Source organism: Peromyscus eremicus, unplaced genomic scaffold (genome assembly GCF_949786415.1).
Source record: "Peromyscus eremicus unplaced genomic scaffold, PerEre_H2_v1 PerEre#2#unplaced_218, whole genome shotgun sequence".
Lineage (NCBI taxonomy): Eukaryota > Metazoa > Chordata > Mammalia > Rodentia > Cricetidae > Peromyscus > Peromyscus eremicus.
In genome coordinates this window covers 225,431-246,210 of record NW_026734454.1, presented here as the reverse complement: position 1 = coordinate 246,210, position 20,780 = coordinate 225,431, and the positions used below count along the sequence as shown (strand labels likewise).

At 43.5% G+C, this 20,780-nt stretch overlaps 1 protein-coding gene across 1 annotated transcript; it reads right to left on the bottom strand.

The window, feature by feature from the left end:
- Positions 1-136: 136 nt before the first annotated feature.
- On the bottom strand, positions 137-15,161 carry LOC131901680 (leukocyte immunoglobulin-like receptor subfamily B member 3). Its single transcript, XM_059252784.1, is given in 12 exon segments — positions 137-427; positions 7,848-7,969; positions 10,922-10,972; positions 11,270-11,572; positions 11,817-12,013; positions 12,015-12,111; positions 12,342-12,647; positions 12,773-13,057; positions 14,021-14,326; positions 14,465-14,749; positions 14,929-14,964; positions 15,128-15,161. Coding segments are annotated over 12 exon segments (2,313 nt in total).
- Positions 15,162-20,780: the final 5,619 nt, after the last annotated feature.

The window sequence follows — 20,780 nt, the reverse complement described above, 5'->3', positions numbered from 1 at the left end:
AGTTAATCAGTTGTCTGTAATAAACTAACTCTAAGCTATACAAGCCTTCCAACTCCAGATCCATCTTTTGCTTGAGTAATATGATACTGAGCACAGGTTAACAGAGCTCTGGGTTGAAATTGATGTGGCTTCTTGATTAAGATCTCAGCCATGGTCTGTCCTCAGATCTAGCATTGGGTTGAATCTGCATCTTCTTCCATTTTTCCCAGACCCCTTCTTCATTCTCCATGAAGGCTGTGCTGTCGTTGCTACAGCCAGATGAGAACCTGGTTAAATTGGCAATGTGCTTCACCTGTGATTGCCTAATGCTCTGGATGCTCCCATGAAATGTGGTGTCAATGAGTGCACAGGGGTTGTCATCAGATACCTGTGTCATGGACAGATTTGCAGGAAACATAGGCAGGATCCTTACAGCCATGTGAATTCCCTGTTAAAAGGCAGAGCTTGTTAAAAACCTATGCAGGTTGTGTTCTGCTAAGGAGATCCACATCAAGAGCTGAGGCTTATCATGGGGATAGGGAGAAACCAGGTGCTAGGGAAGCTCCTAAAAATGCACAAGGATGACCCCAGCTTAGACTACTAGCAATAATGGAGAGGGTGCCTGAACTGGCTTACCCCAGTAAGCAGATTGGTGAATATCCTAACTATCATCATAGAATCTTCATCCGGTAATTGATGGAAGCAGATGCAGAGACCCATAGCTAAGCACCAGGCTGAGCTCCAGGAGTCCAGCAGAAGAGAGGGAAGAGGGATTTTATGCATAATGGGCATCAAGATCATGATGGGGAAACCTAAAGAAACAACTAAACCAAAGTAGTGGGAACTCATGAACTTTAGATCAACAGCTGTGGATTATCCATGGGACTGGACTAGGACCTCTGCATAAGCGAGATAGTTGTGTAGCTTGATCTGCTTAAGGAGCCCTCTGGCAGTAGGGACCAGGATCCATCCCTGGTACATGAACTGGCTTTTTGGAGCACACTACCTGTGGTGGAACACCTTGCACAGCCTTGATACAGGTCAAGGAGCTTGGACCTGCCTCTACTGAATGTACCAGGCTCTACTGACTCCCCATGGGAGGCCTTAAATTGTTAGAAGAGGGAATGGGGGGTGGTTTGGGTGGGGGAAAGTTTGAGGGGCAGGAGGAGGGAAGAGAAGGGGTTCTGTGATTGGTATGTAAAATGAATTTAAAAATTCCTTAATTAGATATAAATAAATAAATAAATAAATAAATAAATAAATAAATAAAAGTGTGCACCAAAAAAGAGCTGAGACTTGTGATTTTTGTTTTTGATAGTACAGATAATAGTTTATTTAAATTATCATATATGCTTTTACCTTTTTTGTTCACTTTTACATTTTTAAATTGAAAGTAGACTTTTCTCATACAGTATATTCTAATTATGATTTTCTCTCCTCCAACTTCTCCCAGTTCCTCCACCCCACACCAACCATCCCACACCATATTTTGTTTTTGTGTCTCTCATTAGGAAACAAAGTCCTTTACAAAGTAAGTATAGTAAAATAAGGTGAGAAAAATAAATACAGCAAACAATAATAGGTTAAAACAAACAGAAATATGTGTCAAAGAATAAGTATAAGAAATACATAGTAACACAGAGACACACATATTTTCACACATAGAAATATAAAAAAAAGAGAAAACAGGAAATCATAATATGTAAGCAACGGACATGAAACATAAAAAAATCTCCAGAGAAACATTATGACATAAACTTCAGAAAATACCAAATACCACTGAATGTACTTTGTGTTTCCAATCTACTGCTTCGCATGCGGTCTCCCTTATGTGTGGTTAATATACCGTGAGACTCCATTGGAAAAAAACAACTTATCTTATGCAAGTGGTTATCAATTCCAAATATCTTCTGGGTGAAGGATGTGGTCCTGTGTCCACATCCCCTCCCAGAACTGGGACGCAATCTGGTTTAAACTTGTGTAGGCCCTGTGCATGCTGACACAGTTTCTGAGAGTCCATATTTGCATTAGGTTGTTGTGTCTAAGTGGCAGTGTTTTCTTAGCCTGTTCCATCTCCTCTGGCTCTTCCAATCTTTCATTCTCCTCTTAGAGTTCCTTGAACCCAAAGGGGAGGGATTTGATTGCTATATTCTATTAAGGATTCCAAGGCCTCTCTGTGCACATTGTCCAGTTCTGGGTCATGTATTAGCTCCATCTCCTTCAGAAGGAAGCTTTTCTGATGATGGCATAGCAAGACATTGATCTATGACTATAACAGAATGTTGCTTAGAGTCATTTATTGCTTTATTCCTTCAGAAAAACAGAAGTATATATCCACAACCTATCTTGCCTCACTTTATTGGCTACCTGCAAAGTGTTGAGGCTGAGATTGATGGGTGTTTGTATCCCAGTTTCCTTGGGTGTCAAGGCTGTATCTCTAGCTACAGGACCATGACTTGGAGGGTGTGAAGGTTCATCTGCTCTAAATTGGAATCTGCCCTTTAAATTTTTCCTCAATTATTGCTCGCACACTTCTCAGCAAATTATAAAACCCACAATGAACATAGACCTGGATTTGGGAAATGTGAAAAGGTATGCGACAAGAAAGCACACTTGCAGTTAATCACAATGAGAATTCATAGAAACCACAGTTCCTAACTAAGAAAAAGAGTCCAGGCTAACGTATTGTCAGGAGACTGACTTCTGAGAGCATTTAACTTATAGTCTAGGAGTGTGTGAGAGTTTTAATTTTAACACACATGACAGTCTCATGGCCACATTGATGTCTGGGATTGGATTGAGTTGGGCATCAAGTATCATTGATATTCATATGGAAGCCAAGACTTTCCCTTCAGAGAACATCATTCCAGGCACAGATCTACCTCCTCACAGCTTTACCTTTTAAATATCATCACTTTGACCTCAAAGGCATGCGAAGCTGGGAAAAGATGAAATTTCTTTTCAGCCACTTGAGTGAAGCAAAGATATTAGATCCATTCACAACACTTCTCTTTCTGTAGCAAGTTCTACATTTGTCCTAGTTATTTCTCTTTTTTATTAAATGCATGTATTCTTTCACAATGTCATATGTGTATATAATGTATTCTGATTATTCTCATCCCACCCTATTTCTTTCCTGTCTATAGCAGTTCACATATCATTCCTATAAATCCCACTCCTCCATCTGTGTCTTTTTGTCTTGTTATTTCTCACTGATTTTAAGCTAATGGGTGTTGTACTAAAGAAATTTGATGGGCTCACTGGTGAGTACACAGCTGAAGACAATGAGTCTCCACCCAGAATTCATCACTAGTCAATAACATGTGAGCAGAAACACATGAATCCTTACCTGACCCACAATTGATCACTGACAGGATCAGTCTTTTATAGTACCAGGGCAGGCTGCATAGTTCACATTTACAATGGCTGTGTTATGCCAAGAAGATAACATTTGGCCACCATTATCCCAATATTTTGGCTTTTATATTCTTTCTTCTTCCTCTTCCATGATGTGCACATGCAACGATATCTATCATGAATCTCTTCCCATGGCTATACCCAAATGAAAGAAATGCATAGCACCACTCATCAGGTCAGTTATCCTACCAACAGCTTCTGTTATTCTCTCCTTCCTGTCTTCATATGATTCCCTTCAAAGAGAAAGCCAATTTCTTTGACTTCATAGACGTCATCAAACTCTGATGCAATTACCATAGGGTCAACTGAGATAAGAAATGCCCATTGTGGATGAGGGGATGGTCTTTATAATCCTTCTTAAAATACATTTTTAATTGACATAAGATTATGTCGTTCCCCCTCTCTATTTCTGCCCTCTACCCCCTCCTAGGAACACATTGTGTTCCACATGTAGACAGAGAACTACAGTCAACCAATGACCATTAGAAGAGGGAGAATTAGTCTCTCTCATGCATGAGTTGCTTTATCAGGTGTCCAACACAGAGTGATATTATTAACTCCTCTAGCCCCTCCCTTCAAGGTCTCATGTGCCTCCCACTCTCAGATTGATAACCTCTTTTGATTTGCTTCTCATTGTCATTATGTATATGTTCACGTGTTTACACAAATATAGACACTGCTGAGTCAGTCTGTTTATGTTGTTTGTGTGTATATTGTTTCAGAGTATCAAACCCTCATCAAGAAAGCCTGTCCTTACAGCAAATGGAGGCCATCACAGAAAACCACAATGGGACCCAAGAGCAAAAATCCATGAATTATGGATAGGCTCCAAAAGATACTTCAACATCAGAGGTCCTGCGTCTAAGGCCCAGGGAATATTACAGAAGAAGGCACAGGAAAATTGTAAGAGCTAGAATATCAGGAAGTCTTGAAAACAGTTTCTCCTGGAAAGGGCCAAAGAAATGTCTAATTTACTTTTCACTGAAATAAACAAGACCTGAACAATGCCCTCTCAGTGAACATATTAATGTGAAAAGGTGTATCTTCATTGTGTTCCACATGTAGACAGAGAACTACAGTCAACCAATGACCATTAGAAGAGGGAGAATTAGTCTCTCTCATGCATGAGTTGCTTTATCAGGTGTCCAACACAGAGTGATATTATTAACTCCATCTGTGAGGACCAGTAAAAGTTTTCAGTCTCCTTAAATGTAAGATTTATTTTCATTCAATGTGTGGAAAGAAACTGAGGTCCTCTACAAGAGATGCCAGTGCTCTTAAGTACTGACCTCTCTCTGCAATATCTCATTAATGGTTTTATTAATTAAATTTGTTCTTTTATCATTTCAGGCTTGTATATAATGCATTCTAAGTAACTCCCCCTCCCTTTTCTCTCTTCTAGTTCTGTCAAATTCTATTATTCTCTATAAATCAATTTCTGCATTCTTGTCTTTTTGTTTTGTTTTGTGACTCTCAGATCCATTTGTGTAACCAAATGTTTAGAACCATCAATGAAAGTAGTGCGTTCACCAACGGGTGGGTACACAACTGAAGATAAAAACTATACACTTCCCAAAATCTATCAGTAGCCAATAGTTCATCAGGGGTAGGGTTCCAAAAGACGTTCCAATCTATGACTGGTTGTTGACAGTCTTATTCAGGGTTAGAGCAAGTGACCACAGCAGTTCTAGGTTCATGTTTGTAATAGCTGTGCCATTCTCAGAAGATAAAATTTCACAACTCTCTTCCATGTCTTGTAATACTTCTTGTAATACTTGTAATGCAGGTACTTGTGATATTTCTGCTCTTCTTCCCACCGTGTTTATTGTTGTGCTGTAAAGGTCTTCTTTATGGCTTATCAACCAACCATCATTTATTCTCAGAATCTTGGGCAACCATGAGGGAAATTGCATTTCTGGAGGAAATGAATAGGGAGTCTGGAGGCGGCACTCATCAGAGAACTAAGGAAATGAGAACCAGATGTCTAGGGAGTGAAATGCACCTCCCTGTGGGGCTGCTGTAAGGACAGCCACAGGACAAGTTTCAGCAGCCTCTCTCACTTTCTTGTATTCTGTTCATCCAGTCAAATATTGTGGCCCCGTGGAGAGACACCATGACTTCTACATTCACAAGCCTGCACTGTCTAGATAAGATGTGCAGGAGGTAAAGGATTTTGTGGTCTGTGAGATAAATCAGCCCATAGTTTATCACTGGTCTATCAGAAAAGCCTGCAGAATCCAGGAGGCTCTAGACAAGAAGGAAACCTGACTGGACTTCAGGAAAAAAACATCTTATAGGGCACCCTATTTTAGGGCTGAGTCTACACTCCAGGACCATGGTATTGATGAGTGAGTGCATTTCTAGTTGTCCCAGGTTGCTTTTTTCTAACTGTTGACCAGGAGCCACTCCTGGGCAGTACAGATGGTGCATAGCCAGTGTGGGCTGATCCTAGAAATGTTACCCAGGTCCTTTGGCAGAGGGCAAGCAGTAAACCCCCCTAAACTCATTCTCAGAACTGAGACAAGCTCTGTGGTTCCCTGGGGGGGGACTGAAGTGACAATCTTTTGTGAGAGGACAACAGAATTCCAGGAATATCATCTCTGTAACATTGGTAGCTCAGATCTATGGTGCAGATAGACCCCACTGGAACATAGGAGCAATGCTCCTTTTCCATTCCAATTATTGAATGGCACCATGTATGGAGCTAAACCATTGTTAGGTGTTCTGTTTTCAGAAATTCCTTGAATCTAGTGGGGACAGGTGAAATAACACCCATGGTTTCCACTCTCAGGATTTCCTTTCAGAAAAGACATCTTCAGTTATGAGTGTCCACTATTACAGCCCAACACTGGCTGTGAATGTACAAGTTGAGTGCTCATTTAACACACTGGCTCCTTTCCTCTTAGGGGTCTACTACAGGGAATGCAGCATGTCATCCCCATCCAGCTTTTAAAGACAGTCCTGAAGAGCACATGATCTGTGACATCATATTCATGAGACTTTACTAAGTATTCCATGATGTTAACACCATGATAAACATTTACTAAATGAGATTCTTTGGTCATATCCTGCGGCTAGTATTGAAAATGTATTAGAAAATGAAAAGAACCCCTCATGAAAAAGTAAAATTTATCCAATCTTGTAAATTCTATACAGCGTTGAAAACCAGATGTTACTGATCATAATAACAAGGTTAGAATTAGAAACATACATAATGGAGACAGCTCTGGAGAAAGAGTTAGCATTTGTCAATGTCCCAGAGCCATTCATCATAGACACTTTGAAGAAATTAGAACAGAGAACTTCCAGCATCAGAATTATTTCATGTGCCAAACCTCTAAAGGTAGCATCATAGTGAATGGTAACAAAGCAGAAATTTTGTATTAAATCTTGAAGAAGTTTCCAGAATCTCCTTTCTTCACACATTTCCAGCATTGCACTTGAGGATTTAGTTAGTACAGAAACAGAAGTAAAGTAAAAGAGCATTTCAATATATGAGAGAGAGAGAGAGAGAGAGAGAGAGAGAGAGAGAGAGAGAGAGAGAGAGAGAGGGAGATACCTCTATTGTTGTTTGTATATCACATGGTGTCTATGAAGAAATTATGAGTCATTGTATGATAACTCATCCTAGCAAGCTGATTCTGGGATGGTTGACCAGCATGCCAATTTCTCTTACATATACGAAAAAAATAGGCAGTGGGGAATGAAATGACAAACACATAAATTTCATGCAACTCTCCCACCATCACACCCGTGATGTTACATTGCTGTTGTGAAGGTGTCTTTCATGGGGTTATATAGAGTTGTCAGCAAATGCTACATATCAGGGTTAAGAATATGCTTTCAAAGTTGTGCCTACACTACCTTGACAGACAGTCTTTATTCCAACAGTGTGGTAACACTGGCTTTATATTCAAGAGAAACTGTATGAGGGTTAACTGTTGAAGACTGAAAGGTTGGAGGGTCATAGAGAGTTTTGGGGCATCATAGGCAGAGTAACTTTGAATTCTGGGCTCTGATTTTACTTATCATTTTGGTATTGAGGCACCTTGTTTCCAACAGACAGAGCCTCCTTCCATGGAGAATGTGGCAATGTATAAGAATGGAAAATGACATATGAGAGGGAAGGGGAAATGTACAGAATTGAGGACCCATGCCCAGCAGATGAGACAGATATTCCCTCACTTTACAGATTCAGAAAACAATTGGGTCAGTCAGCAAATGCCCATAGTAGTTGGAGGGATGTGATTTTGCCTAGGAAGCATCTCATCACAACCCTCACACCTTTCTCTGCATCCAAATCACGTTTGCTCCCTGGACATTTTCTCACAACAGTTCCTCAACATAAGAAATGGACTTTTGTACAGAAAACTTGGATCATCAGATTTATTTTCCATGCTCTGGAACCTTGTGAGATGTACTTCTTTGTCTTCTGATTATATCCCAGCTACATGTTGGGCCTGTCTATGGCTCTACCAACCCTCAAAAATGAGAATCCCAATGACTATGAGGATCATGACAGCCATCCCCATCCTGATGAGATTCTCCAGTGTGTGATCCTGGTTCTCTGAGGCTGTGGTTGTGGACAAAGAAGTTACAGAGGTTAGGGACAGTCAAAACTTTCTCAAGATAACTAAAATTCCCCAAGATAACTAAATGTTCCAAAGATAACTAAATGTCCAGCTAGGGATCATGTCTTCATTGGACAGAACTTGACCCTCTGTTTTCAGTGCTATGACTTTGAATTCTCTTTATGCAACTCTCTTGAGATTGGGAATGTCCTAGGATGGGCTGATAGTCTCAACTGATGCTGAGAACAGAAGAAGAGGAGTAAGATGTGCTTATGCTTAGGAGACCTGAGTGTTTCATCTGCATTCTGCTCATTTACTGTAAAATACCCATCATTCTCATCCTATAAACTCATGAAGTTCTGGAACAGCTCTTTCCCCTGGCAAAGCTGGGTTCCCTCCCTTATTCTTACTAGTTACTGTTGTTTAGCACCACTGTGCAAACACCAGTGAAAACGTCAAATTCAGAGTAGAATAAATTATTAAAACATTTCTGGCCCTGATCCCAAGTCACTGCACTGAGCAGCCACAGACCATTCTGAGTGTGGTGTCTGTGGTGAACTCAGCAGAGGTTATGTGGACTCACATCCTCAGTCTGGGATGATTTCCTAAATGGGTGTTTTTGCCGAGTGTTTTTTCCATTGTCACACTTAGACTCTCCCATCTCTCCTGTGACCTGAGCATTCCCCTGATCTCTTCTGAGTACCCAGAGACCATGAAGGGGTGGTTGAGGAGGAACTACCTTATTGCCCCAGAGATGAGATATGGTTTCTGCTAAGGTTGAGATCCTGTGTCTTGTTAACAAACTTTCCCAGATGTTTCTCACCACATCAGACCAAGAAAATTCTCTATGTCCAGTTCAGGTAGGAGCACATCCTTCTGATGTAGATTGTTATCCATCTCTTTTGTTTCACATATCACTTCCAAAATGCAGGACCAAGGTGTGGGGCAGTGCCATGCAGTGTTTTGCAATCCTGGCTCTCAAAAGAAGATGTGTGTGTGTGTGTGTGTGTGTGTGTGTGTGTGTGTGTGTGTGTGTGTGAACCAGTAAAGATAGTAGATGGGAAGCCACTGGGCTTTCACTTAGTATTTCTCCTAAATGCATGGCTAGCCCACACTAAGTATAGATGCCAAGACTGACATATCTAAACATTACTTTTGTCATCTTTACAAATAGTAGTTACTGAGACAAACAGGACGGCTGTAGTGTGAGGAGAGTGTGGTGCAGCTCTTTCATCACTTTAGGAGAGTCAGGGGAAGTTGTGTACAGCCCCTGGCAGCTCTATCCCCAAACTTCTTGTTCAGATGAGCACACCAAGGGCAGGCAGAAGACTTTCTTAGCTGTCACCTCTCAAAAGAAGGCGAATCCATTAGTCTCAGTTTCTCTATTTCACCCTGAAGTGAAATGTTGCAGACTCCACAAAGGAGCAGGTTTTGATTGAGACTTCGGGATTTTATTTTGCTTAATGTGATCATTGTTATTTTCAGGTTCTCATGACAAATTCTATCTGATAAGGTTGAGCTATGGCTGTGGATCTGTTTTGAACAAAAGGGAAATATAGCAGGACCTGTACTTATTACAACAAAGCTACATCCTCCACTGGAGACACTGTGGGTCATACATGCCCTGACAGTAAGGGTCTGTGAATACTGACAACTGAAGGGTGATGAGCAGAGGTTGTCCCTGGGGACCAGTTTCTGCTTAGTAGCCTATATCTGACTGTGGCCTCTAAAAGATGCTCTTTCAGACTATGTGATACCTTTTGAATTCCATTAACAGGGACTGTAGTGAGTATTCCTAGGAATATCCATGTTGGCCTCCACCATCATGAAGGTGAGTATCCATCTGACTGAATCTCTGCAGCATTTGTAACCCAATCCTAGTCAACAATTGTTTTTTTTGTTTTGTTTTGTTTTGTTTTTTTTTAAACATTTATTTATTTATTATGTATACAGCATGTATGACTGCAGGCCAGAAGAGGGCACCAGATCTCATTAAAGGTGGTTATGAGCCACCATGTGGTTGCTGGGAATTGAACTCAGGACCTCTGGAAGAACAGTCAGTGCTCTTAACCTCTGAGCCATCTCTCCAGCCCGTCAACAATTGTTTTAAATGAAGAACGCTGATATAACTCTTTATCTCAGAAATACCTGGACCACCTCAACTGGGATCATGAACTCCACAAGGATAACGGCACATGACAACAGGTACAGAGATGAGTTGACATATCCCGTAATGCCTGTAGGTGCTACTGAGACAGGAGGTCACAGAAATCATGGAGAATACTGGAAATATGCTCACAATCTAGAAAGAAGGTAGCCTGGATTCCCTGCCATGGCTGTGTACCTAACCCTAACATAACCATATGGTACCTAACATACCATAGCCACTGTGGGAGAGATGCACTGCAGAATAAGGTTCTGGAGGATTCTTCTGTCAGGAGAAGTCACCGCCAAGGCCAGCACTGAAGCAACTTAAAGTGGGCCACACTTCTACCTTTTTTATGCAGAGAAGCAGCAGTCCAGAAATGGAAGAAGTTGCCCAATTTATCATCTCCAGAAAGAGCTGTGTCAAGTCCACAAGTATCTATTGTCCATCAGGGCCACTCACTCTAGTAGGGTCTTTATATAGCCTTCTGGGGCCTGACTGCACGTGGCTGAGAGTTGTGTTCTCAGGATCTTAGTGGAGGGGTGGGGAGGTGAGTGTCCGGGTTTCCTGTTCTCTACCTACCCTCCTGGTCCATCCTCCAGACTGAGCCTAAACATCTTTCTCTCTCTGGATGGCACCTTCTATAGCACAAACTAAACCCTGAGATTCTGGGGTCTCTGTGGGGATCTGTTTGCCTCCCACACTCAGAAGTTGAAGCGACAGAGACATGAGGACTTTTATGGCCTATGAGCCAGTAGGATCCCTGGAGATGGAGCATACACCCTGCACCAAAGGGCTTGATACTCACCAGGTGTTGGCATAGGCCTTGAGGGTGGTAGGCTGGAAGGTCTAATGGATTCTAGGAAAAGAACAAGTGTAGGATAAAAGTTAGATGCTAACCGAGAGACCTGCCTCTGCTCACTCTTTTACATCTGCTCTGTAACATCCCCACAACTCTCATGCTGTCTACGCCAAACCAAGATTACAATAGAGGATGAAGTGGACATTAGTAGAAGGACCACTGCTGGCATCTACTTCTCTGGCAGGGAAAGTGCCTTCTGACTAACCTTCCTATCGTCCCCTTAATCCCACCCAAGTCAAGGGTTGTCGTAGGGTTTGGACTGTAAGTCACCCTGAGAGTTGAGGGTCACCTCACCTGAGACCGTGAGCTCCACAGGGTCACTGGCTTGTGTCAACAGGTAGAGAGATGAGTCCCAAGAACCATAGCACCTGTAGGTGCCCGAGAGCTCAGAGGTCACAGCACTCATGGAGAATTCTGCCTGGAACTCTCAAACTTGAAACGTTAATTTTAGTCGCTGGGGTTGGTGGTCTGCTCCCTCCTTGGACAGAATGAAAGTGTCCACCTGGTCTGTTGACTGACACAGCAGGGTCACGTTGTCTCCAGAGTATACTGTGGAGTTAGGTTTCACTGAGAGGGAAGCACTGAAGGGAAGCTGTCCTAAAGAGAAGAGGGATGATGAGAGGCTGCCTTCATTGTTCTGAGCTGACACCTCACCTGGGCATTCCCTGAGCACCTGGGACTCTGTCTCTTTTCTCTGCCTGAGCCCATTTCCTGCTCCCATACATCTGCATCTTTTCCCTAATAAGAGCTCTGTCATTTATCCCAGGCATCAGCTACTAGACTTCCCCATGACAGCCTATGCAGAGGCTAAGTACCTGATTGAAACTTCTTGGTTCCTCACCTGTGATCAGGATGTCCAGGGCATCACTGGAGGCTGACCACTCAGAGGAGAGGTTGTATGCACCATAGCATCTGTATTGGCCTCCAGTAGAGCTGCTCACAGAATCTAGTGTGAAGTTGGACAAAGAGAAGCCAGTCTTGGTTTGTTGGTTCCAATGCTCAGTCAGGTTGTCTTCTCCTACCTTGTACAGAAGAAATGTCATAGTTGATGTCAGAGCAACACTGAAGGGTGAGGCTCTTTCCAAGGTTCAGGATACAGCCTTGGTGAGTCAGCAAGGAGGGCTTCTTGGACAGGCCTAGAAGGAAGGTGACAGGTTAGTGACTGAGGAGCTGGCTTTTAATCAAACACTTATCCCCTCTCATCCTGCCCTGCACACGTCACTGCTTCTCCCCAGGAGTAGGCCTCTGGCTCAGCCACTAGGCTTTTCCTCTACCACTATCTACCAACAACTACCCAGTGGGACAGGTCCATGGCAAAGGGCTGAGGGTGTCAAGAAATGATTGATCAATGATGGGGATGACTTACCTGAGATGTGTATTTTCAAGTGGTTACTAGGTACTGACCATAACTGTGGGGTATCATTGTAGTAGCCATAACATTGGAATGTCCCTATCTGATCTTGGGTCATAGAAGCTATGAAGAAATAGGCTTGGTACTGCCTAATATTGTGTATATACTGTGAGTTCATAGAGCTGAGGAACTTCTGATCTTCCTTGATGAGAATGAGCTTGTCATATCCCACCCATGAGATACCCTTGAGAGTTATATTCCCTCCTGAGGATATCACAGGGCTAGGCAGGGCTGTCAGGTGGGGTTTCTTGTAGTAGATTCCTAGGAGAGAGAGAAACAGACTATCGCATGGGATCACACAGCCACAATGTGCTCCAGGGCTAGGCTTTGGGAGGGGAAAAACATAAGAGCAGAGCCTAGTATGGAGATGCTGACTGTCCCCTCACCTGCCACCACAATCTCCAGGGTGTCACTGCACTCTGACCATCCAGCTGAGCTGTAACAGTAACAGTGATATTGTCCCCCATGTTGCTGTGTCACAGAAGGGATGGAGAACATGGCCTTATTCCCAGGCTTCTCTAGGGTCTGTGTGTCCCAGGTTTTCTGGCTTTCCTCTTTATGCAGAACACATATTTCTGCATCCATGGTCCCCTCACACCAGATGGTCACAGCACTTCCATAAGTGACCACAGAGCCTGGCTCAGCCCTGATGGTGAGTTTGTGGAGGGTCACTGCAAGGAAGTAGGAGAGAAGAGGTTGGGTCTGTCTGAATGTGGCACAGATAAAGTCACACAGGCAGATGGCACTTTTTTCTTTTTAATTTGTTCTTCTCTGATACAATACATCCTGATAGCAGCCTCCCCACCTGCCCTCTCCCCCAGATCCACTGCTCCTCTGTTTCCTTTCAGAAAGAACAGGTTTTCTGGTGCTATCAACTTAACACAGAATAACAACGTGCAATAAGACTAGTCACACACACTCGTATTAAGGCTGGACAAGGTAACCCAGTAGAAGGGAAAAGATCCCAAGTGCAGGCAAAAAAGTCAGAGACATCCCCACTCCCATTGTTATGAATCTAACAGAAACCCCAAACTAGCCAGGCAGTGGTGGTGCATGCCTTTAACCCCAGAACTCAGGAAAGAGATGCAGGTAGATCTCTGTGAGTTCAAGACCATCCTGGTCTACCGAGTGAGTTCCAGACCAGATAACACTACATAGTGGAACTCTAAAAGACCAAACCAAACCAAACCAAACCAAAACATCCAATGTAAACAACCACAGCTTGTGTGCAGAGGGCCTAGGGCAGACCCATGCAGGCTCTGCGCTCACTGTTTCAGTCTCTGTGAGCCCTATTGATCCCTGCACTCTTGATTACGTGGGCCGTGTTCTCCTGATGTCCTGAAGACTACAGTTCCTGCAGCCCTTCCTCCCTCTCTTCTGGTGGGTCCCCAGAGCTGTTGTGGATGGTACATGAATTGATCCAGAGAAACAGAAGACCCCATAAGGATTCATCTCTGTCCTGGACCTCCTGGACGCTGCTGTCACTTTCTGCCTTGGATTCTGTATATTATGTCTGCTATGTACTGTGTCAATGACTCAGGAGCCATGGTTCCTCACACACACCACACACAAAGGCCTCCCTGAACATATGCATAATTTCAACATTATTCTAGGGAAAAGCTAGGGTTCCTCACCTGAGACCAGGAGCTCCAGGGGGTCACTAGGTTCTGACCACAACTGTGGTCTGTTCTTCTTAAAGCTGTAGCATCTGAATGTCCACCTTTGTCTGGAGGTCACAGGGCCCACAGAGAACAGGGCCTGGAACTGTCTAGTATGGCGGTTATACTGTGAGTCCAGCATCCAGGAGAGCTTCTGTGGTCCTTCCTTCATTAGAACAAAACTGTGATATGGCTGCCTTGAGATACAGTTCATGGTGACAGTCCCTCCTTCAGTCACCACAGGACTAGGCTTGGCTGACAGACTGGGTTTACTGTAGGCTCCTAGGAGAGAAGGAGGAATCAGTTAAATGTCCTCAAGGCCTCATTGTTCTCCAGGGTTGTGAGGTGGGAGCCATTCTGTTATCAGACCCACTTCATGCCAGTCAAGCCTGAGGCTAGAGACCCTTTGAGTCCTCTCACCTGTCACCACCAGCTCCAGGGAGTCACTGAACTCTGACAATCCATCACGGGTCCTGTAGTGACAGCAATATCGTCCTGCATGTTTGTGGTCTATTTTTGAGATTGAGAATTCAGCCTTGTCCTTAGGAGTCTGTGCAATCTCTGTGTGTCTTAAATATTTGTGTCCATCTTTGTAGAGACTGTACTCTTTTGCTCCTGTGGTCCCCTCACACAAGAAGGTCACTGTCATATTCTCAGAGACCACAGAGCCTGGCTGTACTGTGAGGACAGGCTTAGGGAGGGCTCCTGCAAGGAAAAAAGCATCTAGGACCTAGGACAATAATCATCAGATTGCAGACCCAACCCCAACCCTCCCGCCATCCCCAGGGTCAACACACATGTGTTGTTCTCCATCCTCACTGCCCAGGCATGGCTGCAGGAATGATGAGAAGTGATGGTCAGGACAGCTGCAGACACTCACTCACCTGCCAGCACTGGGGTCCTGAGGCCCAGAGTCAATCCTGGAAGAGAGTTCCATGTGAGAAATTTGCCCCTGAAGCTTAAGCAGTTCCTCCCCTCTTCAAAACCTCCTGAGATCCTGCGGTTACCCAGTGAACCAATGCTGGGCTGTGGGGCATCGTTATTCTTAGCCCACAGTGTCTGGTCCACCTTTCCACATCTCACCCATATAGATCAGGGCTGTGAAGGTGAAGGTCATGGCATCTCCTCCTGGAGGCTGCAACTGTGCTTATGGGCAGAGCTACAGAGACTGTCTGGAGAGACAAGAAACACAGGGTGTGGCATCTGGAGGCTGGGCACTCCCCATGATTTGGTTGTATTGTAGTAGCCTCAAAGGAAGAGGAAGTGCCCTCCTCAGGCACCAGGCTCTGACTTCCCCAAGGCTGTGGCTAGGTCAGGTAGTAGACTCTGCAGTCAATTCTTTGATGGATGACATTTCCATAATCCCATCAGTGTCTGTCTCATCTATCCTCATCCTTGTTGGGACCAGGTGGTAGCAGACATGTATGAACATTACCCATATTAAATACAAATTTATGTGTGGGTTTGCTTTATTCCTTTTCACACTTTTTATGTAAAATTCTTCTTCATATTCAAAATGTTTGAAGATTTCTGTGAAGGTCTCACTGTGTACATCTGCCTGGAATAAACTTTATAATTGTCTTCTTCATAGCCTCAAGTGCTGGCTTACAAAAGTACATCACTATTTCTGGTTGTTTGTTCCTTTTTGATGTATGTACTTCTATTACAACTTTAAATCACATTCATTTAATTACACTCAATAATAATAAATTACACTTATTTTCTTCTTTATGTGCGTATATTGAAATGTGCTGCAGACACTCGTGGAGGACAGAGGACAAGTGTAGAAGGCAGATTTCTCCTTGCACAATGTAGATCAGAGTCAGGACTAAAGTTGGCAGCAGCACTCATACACCGATCCATGTTACTAGTCCAATCTCGACATCATCACTTTCCTTAGCCCTTCTACTCCAGGCAAAAAATATCCAATGATTCCCCATGGGTCCTGGACCAAACAAGGTCCCAGCATTATTTGACATTCTTTAGGTGCAGGCTGTTGGTGTGGCCACACATTTTGAAGCAGTTGACCACACAGGGATGCAGGCATGTACAGCATTTGTGAGCAGTAGTGCATGGCCTTGTTACAGTTGTGTTTGTGGAGAAACTGGCAAAGGAATGGCTTTTTGATGCCACCACACAGGCACAGCATCAGTTGAAGTGTGAGACTCTTTCTGGACCTTGTTGTTGGCCAAGGTGCAGCCACCCTCTATCTGCTGGCAGCAATACTACCTGCTGCTGGTCAGGTGGGATGCCTCCATTGTCTTGAATCTCAACCTTGCCATTCTTGATGGAGTAACTCACTGGGCCAGACCTTGAGGGTAATGGTCTTGCCCGTTAAGACCTTACCAAAGACTTGTATGTTGGTGTCTGTTCAGCCACCTAGTTGAAGAGAAAGAGAGCTCAGTAAAAATATTTTATTTCCTCTTCTCTTTAGTGCAAGGGATTGATGGCAAAGCCTCCAGTATTCTACTACCCTTGAGACATACTACACTCCTGAGCCACACACACATTATCCTGCAATTGCAAATATCTTATCTTTAATTTTTTTTCAATCTTCTATATTTTTCTTTTTGTTAAATTTTATAATTTAATTTAATTTTACATATCAGCCACGAATTCCCCTGTCCTCCCTCCTCCCACCCTCTCCCCCTAATCCACCCCCCATTCCCATTTCCTCCAGAACAAGGACTCCCCTGGAGATTCAGCTCAGCCTGGTAGATTTAGTCGAGGCAGGTCCAGTCCCTTCCTCCCTTCACCTAGGCTGAGCAAAGTGTCCCAGCATAGGCCCCAGGCTCCAAAAAGCCAGCTCATGCAGTAAGGACAGGTCCTGGTCCCACTGCCTGGATGCCTCCCAAACAGTTCAAGCTAATCAACTGTCTCACTTATCCAGAGGGCCTGATCCAGTTGGGGGCTCCTCAGCTATTGGTTCATAGTTCATGTGTTTCCACTAGTTTGACTATTTGTCCCTGTGCTTTTTCCAATGACGTTCTCAATATCACTTGCTCATACAATCCCTCCTCTTTCTTGCCGATTGGACTCCCAGAGCTCCACCTGGGGCCTGGCCGTGGATCTCTGCATCTGCTTCTATCAGTCATTGGATGAGAGTTCTACCACAACAGTGTTTGGCCATCTGACCACCAGAGTAAGTCAGTTCAGGCTTTCTCTCAACCATTGCAAGTAGTCTATTGTGGAGGTATCTTTGTGGGTTTCTGTGGACCTCTCTAGCACTCTGCTTCTTCCTTTTCCCATGGGGTCTTCATTGATCATGGTCTCTTATTCCTTGTCCTCCCTCTCTGTTCTTGATCCATCTGGGATCTCCCACTCCCCTAAGCTCTCTTTCCCCCAACCTTTGCCCTTCATTACCCCTCCTCACGTCCAGTTTGCTCATGTAGATCTCATCTATTTCTCTGTCATTGGGTGATCCCTGTGTCTTTCTTAGGGTCCTCTTTGCTAGGTAGCCTCCCTGGAGTTGTGAGTAGCAGTCTAGTCATCCTTTGTTTTACATCTAGTATCCACTTACGAGTGAGTACATACCATGTTTGTCTTTCTGAGTCTGGGTTACCTCACTCAGGATGATTTTTTTCTAGATCCATTAATTTGCCTGCAAACCTCATTATGTCATTGTTTTTCTCTGCTGAGTAGTATTCCATTGTGTATATGTACCACATTTTATTTATCCATTCTTCATCTTCTATATTTTTTATGTTTATGGGTTTAATAACTTTTGTTATTTACTGGAGACAGGCTCTCTCATTGGAGCTCATTATGTAGGCCAGGCTGGGCTGGAACTCACAGAAATCCTCCTGCCTCTGTTTCCCAAGTGTTTGGATTAAAGGTTTAGGCCACCAAACCTGGCCATGGACTTAATATATTAATTGTTTGAAATTGTCCTAGCCGTGTGTATTGTGTTTTGATGGAGTCCACCCTTCCAACCTCCCCTTGTCCCTTAACCATATCTTGCTGGTTCCCTGCTCACTGACCTGATTTGCTTTTTGATTCCTTCTGTGACCTGCGAGTTGTAGAAAGTCCACTGCTTTTCCTTATACACATAAATTTCTGTTCTCTTTCTCTCATGCAGCTCAATTTGTACCTCCCATTGTCTTGGTCACACACCATTAATGAAAACTGACTCTCCCTCTTCCAATAGGCATGAAATGCCAGTAGTTCTTCATCTATGGGTGGGACTTTGTGCCCATCTCCCATCCCTATACTAGATTTGTTCTGCATTGAGCTAACATGGGGCTTGTAGATGTCATCACAACCACTGTGGGCTCAGATGTTCGACTATTCTGCATTGTCTAGAAAAGGGTTTATTGTCATCATCACCATGTCTGGGTTTTAAAATATTTCAACCTCTTCAGTAATGACCCCATGCTAGGAATGTGTCACATGAAGAAATTCTCTAACTTAGCATCACCTCACAGGATGGGTCCAGGACACACATGTCTTGTTTGTCACATGGAGAAAGAGACAGGTGTTACTGAGCATTTCTTCCTTTTGTCAATGAACCCCAAACACATTCTTAATTTCCTCTTCGTATCAATGTCAATACGAAAAATTATCATACTTTAAGTCTGTCTGTATATTTCCTTTACTGAATCAGAAAAATGATCAGTTGGTAGAGTACTTGTGTCTGGGTTTGATCCCCAGTATTGTATAAATATGATGTTGTGGCTCATGTCTTTTAACTTCATTCAGGAGTAGAGCTAAGAGTATAGGGAGTTAAAGGAAGTTCTTATTATGCAATGAGTTTGAGGTCAGCCTGGGCTAGATCAGTCCCTGTCTCATCAAAGTAAATAAAAAGTCCTCTAGAGTTTGTGGTGAACAGGATCAAATATACTTCCTATAAAACTCTCACACTGTGCATATGTCCCAAGTATTTCATTATATCTGTTTCTAAGGAGATATTCTTATCCCAGACCCTGCTTTCTTTGCACCCCTGTGAGTTGTTATGCCCAGTGTGCCACATGGCTGTAGTGTCTCTTTTCTATGGATTTCATGAGCAGCTGTTTTTCTTGACCTGAGAATAAGTGAAGAGGCATGCCATTTGTACCATTTGAGAAGGCTTTATGAAGAACTATGTGAGAGAGAAGAAGGGTACTCAAATAGCTTCTGAAGTTTCCTCAGCCATCTTACCATGGGCTGTTTCTGAGGACTTCCTTATCTGTTATTATTTTCCTACTTCCATCACTCTGTTCTTCAAACTTTCTCTCTCCAAGAATCCAAGCCTTATTATGGTCAATCACCATCTGGAGTTTCCAAGTGACATCTGTGTGTTTATAGTCTTGGTGTGAGTTCAAGGTACAAGAACACTCATGATGTGTTCTCTTTCCTTGGACTGAAAGAAGCTTCCAAGACTGTACCGTGAGAGAGAGAGAGAGAGAGAGAGAGAGAGAGAGAGAGAGAGAGAGAGAAATGTGCACTACAGCAGCAGTTTTACTGCCCTCCAAGTGCTCACAGAGCCCAAGAGGAAGTCATACTGAAAGAACACAGCCTAAGCTTTTGTCCAGGGCACACAGTGATATCGGTTTCTCCATCTTTGGATATCAGAGAGACATTGGACTATCAGTCTCTCAACTGGCCTAGGACGGATCATTTTTGGGCCACTGGTGATAAACTCCTGGGTATTCCTCTTGGGAAGATGGGCATTGGGTTCATTCTTACCCTAATTCTTACCTCTCCCATCCTCTGGTTCAGGTTTTCCCTTATCTCACACTCTGGCAAATGAGAATTCAGCTGCATTCAGTCAAATTCCATCTGTGGCTCTCCTTAGTAGAGAGCTATTGGAAAGACCTTCAAGTCTTGAAATAGGTGGTTCAGGGTTGGGACTTCCTCACCTGTGACTAGGAGCTACAAGGTATTACTGGGCATTGACAACAACTGTGGTTTTTATTCTTGCAGTAAATGGAACATCTACATGAGCCCTTGTGGGTCAGCATTTGTTGGCCCAGGATGGACATGCTGTGTGTTTATAGTCTTGGTGTGAGTTCAAGGTACAAGAACACTCATGATGTGTTCTCTTTCCTTGGACTGAAAGAAGCTTCCAAGACTGTACCGTGACCAACACTGGAATGTCAGAGTCCCTTCCCATGTCACTAACTGGCTGGTCAAGGCTGATAGGCTCAGTATACTGTAGAGTTCTAGACACAGGTAGCATCATCTAATACTGTACTTGGTGATTCCTGAGAACAGGACCTTTTTCTCTATTAGGGCAGGGTTGGTGATAGTACCACTGTATGTCTTTTCCTCTGTCATCATGAGGTACAGGTGTCAGTGCTTTCTGACAAGACAGTACTTCTATGATGAAAACACAATATAGACTGTGTATTCAGCTCTCATGAAAAGGATTGTAAAGTTGGTTTTGGTCCTAAGATGAAGTTCAGCTTATCTTGCCCCAAATCTTGAATTTTCTTCTCCAAAGAGTGTATGACTGTGACTTCCAGAGTCCCTAGACACCAGAGAGTCATGGAATCCACAAAGGGTCTCACAGTGTGTGGCTCGGGCCAAATAATTGGTTGGGGAATTTCCCATCCTGAAATCAGAGGCAGATTCCTAGGACAATCTCCAACTGCATTCGCCTTTTCATGTTTCCTCATAGTCACCCTTTTATCTGACTGTGATGTGAAGTTCCTACCTGAACTTATAGTTATCCTCACAGTTCAAAAACCAGATCAAGGGCTGGAGAGTTACCTCAGTGGATAAATCATTGGCTGCTCACTCAGAGTATACTGTTTTG